The sequence below is a fragment of the Brachypodium distachyon genome, chromosome 4, assembly GCF_000005505.3.
Source record: "Brachypodium distachyon strain Bd21 chromosome 4, Brachypodium_distachyon_v3.0, whole genome shotgun sequence".
Taxonomy (NCBI): Eukaryota; Viridiplantae; Streptophyta; class Magnoliopsida; order Poales; family Poaceae; genus Brachypodium; species Brachypodium distachyon.
The window spans coordinates 40,243,729-40,258,684 of NC_016134.3; the positions used below are offsets into that span (position 1 = coordinate 40,243,729).

General features: G+C 42.6%; 1 protein-coding gene across 5 annotated transcripts; it reads left to right on the plus strand.

Moving 5' to 3' along the window:
- Nucleotides 1-7,577: 7,577 nt before the first annotated feature.
- Nucleotides 7,578-14,925, plus strand: LOC100820958. 5 transcript variants are annotated; one of them, XM_010240039.3, is made up of 7 exons: nt 7,578-7,706; nt 10,443-12,006; nt 12,113-12,364; nt 12,984-13,064; nt 13,912-14,053; nt 14,132-14,571; nt 14,680-14,925. In XM_010240039.3, exons 2-7 carry the CDS (start codon nt 10,774-10,776, stop codon nt 14,734-14,736), a joined length of 2,205 nt encoding a protein of 734 aa, XP_010238341.1. In that variant the 5' UTR covers nt 7,578-7,706; nt 10,443-10,773; the 3' UTR covers nt 14,737-14,925. The 5 variants fall into 5 exon arrangements, with proteins under 5 accessions (XP_010238341.1, XP_003578404.1, XP_010238343.1 ...); XM_003578356.4 differs by lacking the exon at nt 7,578-7,706 and adding an exon at nt 9,693-9,850; XM_014902870.2 differs by lacking the exon at nt 7,578-7,706 and adding an exon at nt 9,731-9,850 and having other exon boundaries at nt 10,479-12,006.
- The last annotated feature ends 31 nt before the right edge of the window (nt 14,926-14,956 follow it).

Sequence of the window (14,956 nt, forward strand, 5' to 3'; positions counted from 1 at the left end):
CAAAGGAATTTTGGAGGAAAACACAGGAAATTCCTGCTGATGGTATTTGGGTTTTACGTTTGTTTCAAAGAAACCTCTATGCATATGATTAGGAGAAGATCATAAGATTTCTTTTACGAGGTCTAATGTCATTTTACAAATTCCTTTTGAGGGTTTGAGAGTCCTAATGCATTTCATTTTTCAAACATCTACATCCACTCAACGTTCCTTGTTTTTGTTATGTGGTTTTGTTTTGACGTCTTATGTAGTTACATTCCTTCGATGCCTTGCGTAGTTGGTGTTGCAATCTAAAGGAAGTCATCACTGAAATGCATTCCCTGGTACCTGTAGCCTCTTCGAGCTGCACTCGTGTTTGCCTAGCCAAGTAACCACTTGTAGTGGGCGTGTGTCCAGACTCCTGAGGCCCTGAGTTCGCCGGAAACTATCTGACTAGGGCTGCCTCTGTTTAGGCTCGGCGTGTGTCCAGACTCCTGAGGCCCTGGGTTCGCCGAGATGGAAACTATCCGACTAGGGCTGCCTTTGTTTAGGCTGGAGAAAACAAGCTAGCTTGAGCTGAAAGAAGCTAATTTTCTACTGGAGCTGGAAGGCTAGAGCTGTACCTCACTTGTTGTTTGTTTAGGATGGCAGTGAAATTGTGACTAGAGCTGGATGGGGGATATAATGTCTGAGATGTCCCTGTTTGCTGCAAAATTTGATCGAGTGCTGAATTTGCTGATATAAGTATAAATGACGAGTTTAAGAACTGTTATTGGTCGGAGGGAGTAGGATTTACTTGAAATTGTGTGTTTTGGCAAGATTTAGCATGAGTTTCTTGATTTTATATATCATTTAATTTAAGTGAATAACTGAAATTGGTCGGAGGTCTCTTTCTTGCCAAGTCGAAGGTTTCCTCCAGGACATTGTTGTTGCTTTGGATTGTGTCTCGGTGGTGCAGCTGGTGATCTCTTCTTTTTGAGAGGTCAAACCTCCCCGTAACCACGGTGGTATCTACCCCACGATGGGTACCAACCACGTGTCCTTACCTTTTTTTAATCTTCCTGCGCTGCCTTTTTCATCTCAAGGTGTCTCTATAATCTTTCTGTACTCACGTACCGCTGCCCAGATATCTCTCACTCCTTTTCCGTCTCTCTCTCTTCCTCCTCGATCTCTTTCTCTCTCGAGTTGATCTCTCCCACCTTGATCTCTCTCCGGTCAGGCGTTGATGCAGCATCCGGCATGGGCTCGGCCTCCCTGCCTCCTCCTCGCGTGCCTGGGCTCGCCCTCGCTTGCATCCCTGCGCTGCCACGCGCCTTGTGGAGCATTGGGAGAGATGGGGCCAGGGCAGGGCCTCAGCTGCTAGCCGCTGCAGAGGGAGGGAGAGGGGGCTAGGCCGCCTCCCCGCACCATGGACGGGGCCGCCAGATCTGGCCGCCCCGCCCCCAGGGCATCGGCCGGCCTTGCGGCGCTGCTCCGGCCGTCTACTTGGCTGCGGCCGTCAAGGAGTGTACTTGGCTTTGTTGAATTTAAAATTGAATTCGACTTCTCCTCTTCGATTTCTTCTTTCTATATCTTTGATCCATCATTTGCTGATTGTTATGATTGAGGATAGATGATGTACTTACGTATTGTGATGTATCTTACTGTGCTTACATGTAACTTGATGTATTTGCGATGTACCTTGATGTACTCATCATGTATCTATCGTATACTAAATATGTACTTATAAACATGTAATGTATTACAATTTACCATGTGGAACAAAGAGTGAGAGAACGAGAAAGAACCGGAGAAAAATAAAGAGTTGCCATGTGGCTGGGAAGGTGCAGATAGCCCCGGGGTTACTGTCTCCGCGTTAGAGTTGGGAGCCGTTCTGCTGGGTATCGATCACGAAGACTCTTCTTTCGCTTCGGCCTCTTAGGTGTCAGCTGGGAGACGAGAGCGGCGGCGCGTTTGTTGGATCGTTCTAGCGAGGTTCTATTTTTTATTCCTTTGATGCGGTTATTCCAGGAGCTTATTCGGGCAGCCACTGAACAGTGATGCAGTTCTCGTAAAACATTTTCAAGGGATGCTTTGAGATACAACTGAACAGTTATGCAAATCGGATCTCGCTTCTAGACCACCAGACTTGCTAATTTATTTACTCACTTTCTCCGATTTTGATTTCAAGATTTGGAGGTTGACTAGAAATGGGATAAATGTAAGATGCATCAGCAAAGCTGAGGTCAAGAGTTGTTTGTCTGGAGGATTCTTTGAGATTAGGGATATAAATGGTTCCGATATTTTTCCGCTCAGTATCCGCATCTTTATCCGTTTTCCAGGTTATGCTATGCAATTTTGGAAATCCGCAGATAGGATGTGGATTGCGAATATTAGTCAACCGGATGTATGACATATATGGTAGCAGATATAGTATCGCTAATAACCTGCAGATGTGGATTATACGGCATTTTTTACAGATTATCCTATGTCTTCAATTAAGATTATCCGATAAAATTGGTCCATCCCCAAATGCCCAGTTAGCCCACATGCAGAGCTCTTGTATGGTTATTTTGTTAATGCCCTTTGCTTACTACGAACAGGAAAACAAGCTTTGGTCACTGTTTAGTGTTATCCACTTAGATAGATATTTTGTTGATGTTTTTTATATGGTAGAAATAAACTTATACTCCCTCCAATCCATAACACTTCCTCCGTCCAACAAAGCATGTTTTAATTTTGACTAAATTTGAATGCATCTATAAACTAATTCATGTTTTGATACATCCAAATTTTGTCAAACTTGGAACATCTTTTGTTGGACGGAGTGAGTAAGTGTTTTGGATTTAACTTTGTTCTAGATTGAAGACATTTATTATGGAGGGGGGGGGGGGGGGAGTATCTTCTTCAACATATTTATCCGACAATGTTTTACTCCCTCCGTCCCGAATTAACTGACGCGAATTCGCGTCAATTAATTCGGGACAGAGGGAGTAGTTCATTTTTGGTCCGAATCCGCTAAGTTTTCATTTTGAATCTGTAGTTGATATATTCACATTCGAATCCGCATAGTGTAAGGGCATTTCTCTCCTAAGTGGTTTTTGTGATGATGACAGCACATTGTGTGGACTAATCGTGCGTTAAGTTTTTCATATTGATATCAAATGGCGCAAAATGATTCGATGCCCTCAAGATTGGAAAAGAAGCGTATGGAGTTTAGCGCCATTTTCGTTTATTGAGTCGTAGGAACTCCGTACTATTAAGAGGGAGTCCACATGGCAAGGTAATGGGTGAATCTCTTTTCAAATACACAAACATACATCTTGCACCCACATAAAGCCTACCAAAAAGTGAGAGAGAGCAAATTTCTTTATCTAGCTGTTGTGCCTGTGTTTGCCCAGGTCCGGAAGCTCTGGTTGAGTTCCGGGAGACCGAAACTTCCACCCTACCTCTGGACTAGCTCCGCGACGCTACTGGAATCCAATATGGATTTTCGGAGGTTGAGCCGGAACTGGACCGGAACTTCCGGTCACCCGGAACTTTCGGTGAAAAGCGGAAGTTCCGCCCCTGAAACTCGCAGTGCATAACGGTTAGATTTTGAGAAGTCCATATAAATAACCCTTCGCCCCCAACGGGTATTTCGCCCGCGCACGAAGCCAAGAACAACACCCTCTCACCCAAGAACTCCATAAGCTTCAATCTACTAGATCTCCCTCCATAGAGCTTCCCCTTTGTTGATTCTTTGAGAATTGGAGGAGAAGAGCTAGATTTAGGGTTTCACCACGTCACAAAGTTGATTCCTCCTTTTTCGCTTGTGGATTTCGTTTCTCTTGGGCTTTTGGGTGCCCTAGATGGAAGCGGTTGCCTTGAGCTCTTCCTTGGTGTGAGGAGCTCGGGGATTGGATTGGGAGTCTCCAATTGAATTGTGGAGCTAGCCCCAATCAAGTTTGTAAGGTTTTGGACTTCGCCCCTAAGGAAGCCACTAGTGGAACTCACCTCACCTATGTGGTGTTGTGAGAGCTCATCCCACCTTTGTGGTGTGGTGAGTTGGAGAGTACAGTGAGCCTTTGTGGCGCCTCTATCTTTGTGGTAGAGCACTCCTCCAAACGGAAACGTACACCGACCCCAATAGGTGAAACTCCGGTGAAATCTTCGTCTCCGCGTGTGGTATCATTTTCCGTTTTACATTCTTACTATCTATTGTTGCTTCGGCTATTGCTTCGGCTAGGGTTGCATTCACTTTAGAGAATCTAGTGAGTCTTAGGATTAAGTACTTTGTATCTTTCAAAGAAAAGAAACAAAAGTTAAAATTTGTTAGTCGCCTATTCCCCCCTCTAACCGACCATATTGATCTTTCACATAGACTCATTTTCCGTCCCACTCCGAATACGCCAAAAAAAAAGAAGGTAAAAGCCATGAAAAGATTATTATCCGATCCGATGGTCCATTCTATTCTTTTTTTTTAGAAAACTCACCCGACCTTTATTAGCTTATGAAGTTTAGAGGAATACAAATATTTTCGGGAGGAGTAGAGAGCCAAACAAAGCGTCCGGCATCTAGAGAGATGGCCATCTTCTCAAGACGATGAGCGTCGCCATTAGCTTCGCGCCTCTCGAAGCTAAAACTACAAGCTTGGAAATTCTTTTGTAGATCAGAGATATCTGCTATGATCATACCATACGCTCCCTTCTGCAAACCATCATTGATATTGTTCATCACGGCCTGACAATCCGAGGCTACTTTAATCCGTTGGATGTTGAGGTCGGCTGCTAGGGAAAGTGCTTCTCTGCATGCAATGGCTTCTAATGTGGGCGGATCAACCTGTCGAACGACCGCCGTAGCGCCCAGAAATTGACCATGCTCATTCCGACAGACCACACCTGCCGCTCCTTTGCTTGCTGATTTTGCCACGGCACCATCAGAATTCATCTTCGCCACCGACAGATTGCTGGCCTTCCAGCCTTCAACGGCGGTGAAGCTACCTTCAGCGACCCAAGTCAGATATATACCGTGTGATAAACAGATGAGTTGACAGAGGGCTTTGAAATTCTCCTTCATGTATTGCTTTCCGGCGCGCCCACCAGATCGCCCATAGGGTAGTCAGAACACTAATAAACTCATCTTGCATTAACGATTTACTCAAGGAGAATAGCCATAGCTTCAGATCAGGTGTCTCATCCCCATAAACCGGCACAGCCAGATCATCATCACATAGTGCCCAAACATTTCGCGCCATATTACAGTCCAGCAGGGAGTGGCGCCATGAGTCGACCGCTCCATTGCAGATGGAGCAGGAAGCAGTCAAGGCCATCTTTCTTCGCGCACGCTCTTGGCATGTGGGCAGAGATGCCGTTGCCAGTCGCCACGCTAAGACCTTCAGCTTTGCCGGTACTTTAACTTTCCATATGGTCTTCCACCTATCCTCTTGTTCCTTAGTGCCGGAAGGCTCAGAAACTCCATCGAGCCACATCTCCTTTCTCCTCTTCGTCTCTGCCAGCATCTTGTATGCAGATCTTACAGAAAAGACTCCACTTCTTTCATAATGCCATGCCCAGAAGTCCGGCTGTACTTTATAGCTAACAGGGATTTGCTTAATCACCTCTGCATCCATCGGCAGACACGCTTCCTCCACAGCCCCAACATTCCATGGTCCATTCTATTTGAGATGCTACTTTTTTTTAGATGCTACTACTACTGAAGTATCCCTCGCCACCCATGGGCCGTTTTGGCAACGAATGAACGATTACGAGACCTTGAGGGCCCAGTTTCAAACCCAAACCTCCGTTCAGCCCCCCCCTGTTCTTCTCCCCCCGACCGAAGCTAGGGTTTTAGCGATCCTCAACCAGAGGGGGCGGGAGCCATCGGCCATGGACAGCTCACCGGAGCTGCAGCAACTCCTCGAGGTGAGAATTCCTTCCGCGCAGGGTCTCCTTGGTCTTAAGGTTTCCCAGTCTAGTCTCGTGTGGTCTCCTTTGCGAGCGTACCTGGACGCGCTTTCATTGTGGTCGGTTAACCCATGACTGCTCGAGGCGTTGCGCAGTATATTTTGCTTCTTAGGAAGTGAGTTTTGCTACAGCACTAGTCCGTGGCTTGAGTGCCAGTGGGTCATTTTTTTGTTAGTAGCAAACTATTTTCAGGATGTTATTTGGAGTATTGATTGTATTATGCGCCTGCGTGGTATATGCAGTGGTGTAGCTCTGAAGGTTTCATTTATAATTAATGGAGCAAGAACGTTTAGTTTGTGATTCTGGTAGTAGTGAATTTCATTTAGAAGTCCCTAACCTCTGATTGGTTGAGCTAGAGCAGTGTATGGATCTATTGATGCAGACTGCTGAGTGATACTACTTACAAAATGCAGTTTATTTTTTTGAGCTGTCTGGATCTATGGAGTAGCAATTAGTTTTACTAAATTATCTCTAACCTGAGCTGTCCTCTCGGTTCTCCAGTTAACTTTACTAAATCAAAGCTCATTATTTGTTTGTTGAACTTGGCCCAGAACAAGATTATTTTTTCCCCCTTTCTCTAAGGTTTTATCGCTGAACAAATAATAGCCCTTGAGCTTGCGAGCAGTTAGTAAGGGTTGATTCACTACATATTTTATTGGTTGCTGAGAACATATCCAGTGTTACCGATGCTCTCAAGCCCCAACCTTGTGAAAAATGCACGGATAGTCATGGAAAGTTCCTAAAATGAACTGGCAACCTATACATATACTTAACTAAAGAGCGCTCACACTCTCCTTTAGGAAAAGAACAAAAGTACATTCAGACCCTTAAACATTATGTTATCCCCAACTCATTGCACATGGACACACATTCTATTAATTATTTCCTTGTTTTGTTTTACGTCCATGAGAACAATTATGTAAATACTGTGGGCTGCCTACGAGCATCGGCGCAATATAGTTCTGATAACGTTAAATATTTGTGTGGTAGCCTGTAGGACGTGCTGGTGTAACTGGTGCTCATGCCTTCCCAGTTAGCTGAGTTAACTTTGCACTCATTGTGATGCCACCTAAATCTTCAATAGTCCAATACATGCTTTATGTTCACTTTTCATGGTTGGCTCAGGCTTATTAAGTTCATAAAATTGGTGCTGTGGCATATAATAGAAGCTATTCCGGTATCTCCTCTCTAATTCCACTTTTTAGCACCTTCTAAAACCGAAACATAAAAGTGTGCATCATTCGTCACATTGTCATAATAGTGTCAGCATGCATAGAAGGACCTCTTTGTGTGTGAGTGATTGCTTTACTAGTTTGGTAGAAAGAAAAGGACAGGCAGTGCCATGGTTTACTCGCCTCAAGTAAATTTTTGACCAGTTATCATCAATACCTATTATGCCAAATGCATAAGCTGATAAAGACTGTTAAAATGTAACTTTTATTTTACCTCCTGTTGCAAGTCTCATCCCAATTTCTGATTTTGTGCAGCAAGAGAAAGAAAAAATGATGATGAACGAGATTGTTGGCAAGCTAACAAATGAGTGTTGGGACAAATGCATAACTGCTACTCCTGAGAGTAAATTCAGATCTGGCGAAACCACCTGCCTGAGCAACTGTGCACAAAGGTTTCTTGACATGAGCATGATAATTGCCCAGCGATTCGAGACGCACTGAAACCATGCTACTCCGCGTGGTTACACCTGATGTCGTTTCAAGTTCTGCGATTCGACACCTTTGGAGTTTGGTGTAGCGGTGAAAGTATGGGTTCTGCAGGCTTCATCTCTGAAGCATGGTTGTCATCCTTCAAGTATGTTATGCAATTCCTTGGATCTATTTTAACTCGATAAGCCTAGTCTCTTTTAAATGCTGAAATTTATTGTTGGTCTGGCTATGCCTTTTTTTTCCTGTTAAGTTATAAGTTATTAGTCTAGCCAGTAGTAACCACTACTGATGTGTTGCTGGAGAAGTGACAAGTGATTTATCTGACATGTAGAACGGTTAAACTGAACAAAAGATCTGATAATTTTAACTTGTATGCATCCAAAGTTCTTGCGTATGGAGATACCTGAGATCCAAAAAGAAATGCTAGTACCCTACTCAGTTCATGGACAGTCACATCAGAACACTCCAGATCGTACCAATATATATCCGACTACAGGGTCATGAGATGTTTTCTCTTTATGAGAACATAATTAAGGTTAGATGGTAGACCAAGTTTTAAAAGGTGATGTACCAGCAGAGAAATATCAACACCCAACCTATCTTGAAGCCTTCATGCAGATGACGACCGTTCACCTTTGCCGCATGCCTCAATTATGAGCAGGAAGGACATTGGACCAGAAAAGGAACGGAACAACGCATGAGTGTCGGCGTGTCCCCCACGAAATGCTTGTAAATTAAGTTATATATGTACTGTTTCATAGCTTGTTGCGTGTTTGGACTTTGGACTTTGCAGACCCAGCCGGATCAAAAACTAAAATAAAGATAACACTAACAGCATGTACTCCAGCAAGCAAGCAACAAAGTGGAGAACGAAACGAGGGATTCGAACTGAGATGGACGCAGCTCCCAACGAGGCCTTTTGTTTCCACGTGCTTGGTCGGTGAGATTTCTGTGCGCTTTTCCTGTACGGTCCGTTTCTTTTCTGAGGTACTGTAAATGCGGCGGCGAATGGCTCAACCGGCTGCGCCCGCTTTGTGTTGCCGATCGAGCAAAACTGTTGTCATTCTTCGCGCGTGAACGCCTACTCCCTCCCCGTGCTAATACAAGGTCCGGATGACTGAATCTCCTCCCTGTTGTTGTTTGTCGACAACTCGAGCGAGTATTTTAATTTAACATCACACGTTGATTAAATATGGAATAGGTTATACCAATATGAGGTGTTTTCTCTTTGACGAAAAAGATGACTTTACTAAATTAGGCGTAGTTATTAACTTATCGCCCACCTGTAAATTGTGGAATTAAACCTCGACCCAGTCTAGCCAACGAGACAAAGCCGACTTACGTAGTTCGAACTACGCTGACTCCTACGCTATCACGTTTCTGGTTTTTTTTTACAATCGATGATCTTGACCTCTTTAGCTTGCCGCCCCAGTTCTTCTTAGATACCCATGGCATGAGTGAGTTCCTCTCATCACCCTGTGTCCAAGAATGCATTATAACAAAAAACTTTACAGCTCGTCTGGCACCCATCATTTAGGCATAAAATTCTGGAATTCATTTTGAGTTCTAGAAACCAACTTGTTTGGTTGACACGGAATTTGTCACATGAATTAAATCTCAAATTTCATGGAATTACACTATAACTAGCCTCAATTTCTTTCTAAAAGTCATCATTTTTCTGAAATTGTCTCTCACTCTACAAATGCATGTGGTAAACAAACATGATTTTTGAACCTGAAATTCAAATTCAACCAAATAAAATCTTATCAAAAATTGAATTTCATTTCATTTCTACCAAATAAAATGGAGGATGGATGCCAAACGAGATGTCAATATAATAGGTCATGTTTTGGTCAAATGGACCACCGCTATCTTGTTTTACGAAGCAATAACATAGTGTACGTATAAGCTGTGAAAAAGGTGCACGTATAATTTATTTCACGCTTTTCCTCTAAATTATTATCTTATATTCTTTTACATACTGCTCATATATTGGAGTACATTTTTTTACAAATAATAGGATTGGTGAAAATATGGTTTCGAAAAGAATGAAAGATAGTGGTAAAAAAATTACAGTAAGAAAAGTTGTTGCTGAAAAATAGACCGCAAAACGAAAACCTTAATTTGTAGGAATCTATTTAAGTCACGGAGGAGAGGAGAGAGGAGAACCCAATGCCCAGGCAAGCACATCACAAAGCAGAGGTTAGGAGAAGAACCACACAAGAGAGACCAGGAGCGGAGAAGGGGAATGGCGAAATTGCTCCAATAAATGGCGAAATCTGTTTCTTGGTAAATCACTAGATACATTATTTTGCATAAATTTTCCAATGGTCCCATCGAAATAGTCCAACTTGCAGAAAACCCAATCCGATTCCGCATTTTCTGGAAATCCCGATCGCCGTTCCGCGGCTGCTTCCCGGTCCGTTTCTGGGGGCTGATGGCTGTTGCTCTTGATTTCTGCGGCTTCCTTTCCTCTTCTGTATGGATTGTATGGATTTTTGTTCAGATAGCGGGGATCTTGGATTCGTTGCTGCGATTCTAGCTCTTCTTATGTTCCGGTCATCGATGTGGTGATCGCTCACAGATTGTTTTTAGTTTCTCGATCTGATGCCTTTTGCCCCCCTCAGTTGCCGAAAGATTTATCCACCAGAATTTCTTTCAGCCGTAGTAGTTCTAATTCTAAGACTGTTGATGTGCGCTGGATGGCCTGATGTTTTATGAGTGTGCTGCATTGCATCATATATTTCATCATTGATAGCTCAATGTTGTTTCTCACGTGTAGAAGCTTTGTGAAGTAGACAATGCATCCTTTTTCTGTAGAGGAAAACGACCATGCAACTCGTACAGCAATGTGGTGACAGCCTTTGATTTGTTTCTGCAGAACTGCGATCTGAACTCTTGATATGGTTCATCCTAGGTTTCTTGTTGCTTGCTCAGGCTCCAGATTGTGCTTCATCTCGAATTGTTGCAGTAACTACAGGAATATGATTGGTGGTGGGGTGATGGCATCTTTACTGCTGACAGGTTTTAATCACAAACCGCAGTGCAGTTGAAACCTTTGCATTTTAGCAGAGTCGAGTAGATTATTATTAGAACAATTGCTACAGTTTTGGAGATTAAAAGTAAGGGAGTTTCTGATCCAAGTAAACACATTTTGGGAGCACGGGCAAGTTTGTTTATCCTTTTGTTGAAGGGAGTCAAGGGACATTGCGATGGGCTTGCCTCAAGTTCCTGCGGTCAAGGAGGAGGTGCCTCCTACACTGAATTCATGTGTACTTAGTCCTCCTTGCTTTGGTGGTAGTGGCACCGGTAATTTGGGTAAGCTTTCCACAGGAAGTTCAGATAGCCGGGCAATCCCATACCCATCCATTAGTGATCTCAAGAGAAAAGCTGCGTTAGATACTTTCAATAGATTTGATGAACATTTCGGAGCCATCCACGCTCCAGATGGGCCTGCAGGCTTCCAAGGGCTGAAACCTGATTCGAGGGATCCAAGTTCTAGATCATGCCCTAAACTGGGATCTTCTGTTAAGATGCCTGCTGTGAGGGTTATTGGGTTTGAATCAAGTTTTGCTGGTTCCACCGGAGATTCCGATACAATGGTAGCAGACAAAATGCACTCATCTTTAGTCATTGATATTTCTCATTCACCGGTTGAACAACATGGGCTTCAGGCAAGGAAAAGGGTGTTATCACCTTTAACTAATGTGCTCCCTGGAAAGCTCCATGGTGATGTGCTAAGTATTGGTTCTGATGATGCCAAAATTCAGCATTCTGATTGTGTTAAGCAACTTTATACTTCTGGATTTCAAGATTGTAAAAAAGCCCACACTGCAACCCTTGATTCGGTTGGTTCACCTACTTGGCCAGCCTTGAGCTACTCCAGTTGGAGCAAAGGGCAGGCTGTCGATAAGTTTAGCAGTAATATATTCACAGATGGTCCTTTGCTTGAGAGGAGGAAGTCATATTCTTGTTCAGATCACCTAGAGGCTGAAAGGGCTATGAATCTTGGCAAGGTTGCTGTACCACTAGCAAAATTAGCACATTCTCCTCCACTCACCTTGTCTCCTCTTGGCCCAAAATGGATGCAGAGAGCGAATAATTCAGGAGCTCACAGGGATTTAATGAGAGAAACTGAAAATGATTTTCTGGGCATGAAAGAAACAGAAAGATCGGTAGGTGAAGATTATTCAAAACAAGGTGATAGAATTAGGGTAAGGGATGCAACAGGAAAAACTACTATCTTACATATTGACTTTGATAAGATGGCCCCTAAGAGTTCTTCAGACAGAAGATTTCAAAACTGGGTCCCAGAATCACCCCCTGTATCTCCACACGTTGGATGTGCTCGGGGTGTAAGCCTCTTTCCTGTCAGAAGGTCACTAGTTGGCTCCTTTGAGGAGTCCCTTTTATCTGGCCGCTATTCATGTGGAAAAGATAATCAGGTCTGCCGTGTGTCTTTTACTACATTCCTTGTTATATTAGTGGAGTTCTTTAGTTGTATACCTTATGCTTTTTTGTGTATTTATTCCATATTATCCTGAAATGCAGAATATTAATGGTTTCCTGGCTGTCCTGAATGTGACGGGTGGTACTTTCTCTCCCCCAACTCAGAAGCTTCCATTTGCAGTAACGAGCATCGATGAGGATAGCTCCTTACTGTACTATTCGTCGATTGATCTTGCGGGGCGGTTGCCTACTAACAATAGCAAAAGCCCAAAACACAAAAGAAGCTCCAACAATAATGATTCAAGATCAGCGAAAAGTCGCTTACACATCCCAGTTAAAGGGCGCATACAGCTGGTAATGAATTATCGACCTTATTAAATAAAATACGGTCTACCTGTTTACTCTGTGTTTTGCTGGATTGTTTGCAATGACTTGATGGCTTGATGCATTGCTATGTATGTGCTTGTATTGGGCATGACTTAAGCTTTCTGCAGGCTGCCTATCCTTGTATGTATAGTAGTTTCTGCCCAATATATAACACTCTGGGTGATGCCTTGAGATTTTATTAAGCTAATATAATGACGAGCAAACTCAGTGTATATAATAGGTGGGACATGGGTGCTACTTGTGTTTGTACTCTGTGTTGATTATTTTCTTTTCCTCACCCTATCGCTAGATCATTACTAACTCATACCTCTGTGCAGAACTATCTAAACAACTAAAACCTGTTTGTCTCTTCATTATAATGAATGCCTCAAATATACCTGTACTATATTCTGCCAGTTTGAAAATGCAATGTATACATGTACAATTTGCTCTTCCTTCTTTTAATGTGCATGTTAATTGAGAGGGTGTCGTATTACTTCCACCACCATCCATTTCTTCTTTTGTTGGCTCACCTGATAAAAGTTCTATGAAACTATCATATTTTGATGCACCTATTTTACCATAAGCAAACTGTTTCGCTTGACAGGTAGTCAGTAACCCAGAGAAAACACCGCTGCACACCTTCTTCTGCAACTATGATTTGAGTTGCATGCCTGCTGGAACCAAGGTATGAGAATTTGGTAGTTGTTGCAAGGCATATAACTTTCGACTATTTTCATTGTCTTGTAGACTTGAACACTGAAGATAGTTGTGGATTTTCCTTATTGTCACATGGCTTAGATTTTTCTTAGTTTCATACGTGTTGTGTTGACTTTCTCAATTGCGTTGAGTTCATATGGTTTGTTTGTCAATTTTGCTGAGTTATTGTGATGGGATATCTGGAACTGTTAAGTTTCATAGCTGTTATGTTGGAACTTGGGAATCTCTAGAATTCTATCTATTGTGCTCAGATTCACAATTTTGTTGAATTCCTATGATGTCTGTAAGCTGTTTTATGGCCCTTAAATACATACTGGACACATAGACCTTAAATTTGCTCATATGCTATTCATAAGTTTAACAAGCAAAAGGTTTGGACATTTCATTTCAGTAGTTGTACCTAGAGATGATAATATAATTGGAAAGGTAGAATTATCCCAGATTCATTTTTCTTTCTTTGTGGTAGTTTTTTTTTGTTGAAACGGGGTTTTGTAATTTAAATATTTAGAAATTAGTGTTGCTGTGGCGACTAGGTTAATATACAAATCTTCTGCCTATTGCCTAGTAAGCTCATTGCCTGCAATATAGCTTGTCACGTGTCAAATAAGTCATTTCAAAAGTATTTCCAGGTGCAGGAATGGCACTTGCCTGCTTAGAAGGGCTCATGAATCATGACTGTTGGCCTTTTTTTCTCGAGCACACATCAAAACGTGTATCATTTGTATTAGAAGAATGTGTGTCGTGATTATCCGTCTTGTTTCTTTACTTCTTTTCTCAAGTTCATCTTATTTCTGTTTTTTCCTAAAATGGGACAGACTTTCGTGCGGCAAAAGGTCACTCTATCATCTGTTCCAATCTCTAATCCAATGAAAGAAGGAAGCTACACCAGTCACACAAAGGTCGAGTCAGTTCAATATGGAAGTGAACTTAGAGAATGCGGCGATCTGTTTTCTGAATGTAATGTAGCCAATACCATTGATAGCTAAATCCAAATTGTAGAGTTATGGTTGCTGATGAATTGTTTTAATTTTGTAGGCTGTGAACAGGGGCAGGACTGCTACTCAACCGATGAACCAGGAAAGGGAGGTTACACAAACACCACATGTTGCTCAATGGATTGTGACATTAGAGAATCAAATGATTCAAATCCTATTCGGAATTCAGAAAATTGCTCTAATGCTAATGGATGCAACTGTCAAATAGACACATTGCACTTGGGTGAAAAGAAGTCTTGCTGCAGATCCTCCAAGGTCAATGATAGTTCAGCTGGAGGCGTTCTTCGTTATGCTTTGCACCTGCGCTTTCTGAGCCCCTTCTCCAAGAAATCATCAAGATCAATGCAGCGGAGCAAAGCTGGCCTGTCATCAGAACCACTGAATCGGAATACTGTTACCGAAGAAGAGAGGCGATTCTATCTCTACAATGATGTTAGAGTTGTCTTCCCACAAAGGCACTCAGATTCAGATGAAGGAGAGGTATGCATTATGTGAGATAACTCTAGCTGCCTTCTCATATTGTTCTATGTATTGGTTTGCTTTTTGTGCTTGCATCTGTAGCTCTAACAGATATATTATCTTCTGCAGCTGCGGGTCGAGCATGACTTCCCTGCTGATCCCAAGTACTTCGACATAGGCAACTGATGCTTGCACATTAACATGAAATCTGTACATCCCCACTAACTTGTTAATTTGCTAGTCTCCTGTTTATTACCATTTCCCCATATGCACAGGATTAATTTCAATGAAATATCTCATTTCGGTCAATTTTGTGTTTTGTCTAGAAAGTAATGGTTTTTTCTTTAGAGCATGGTGAACAATGTTCTTCATGCATGTGTGCCTTTTCAGCAAATTACCATTGTAA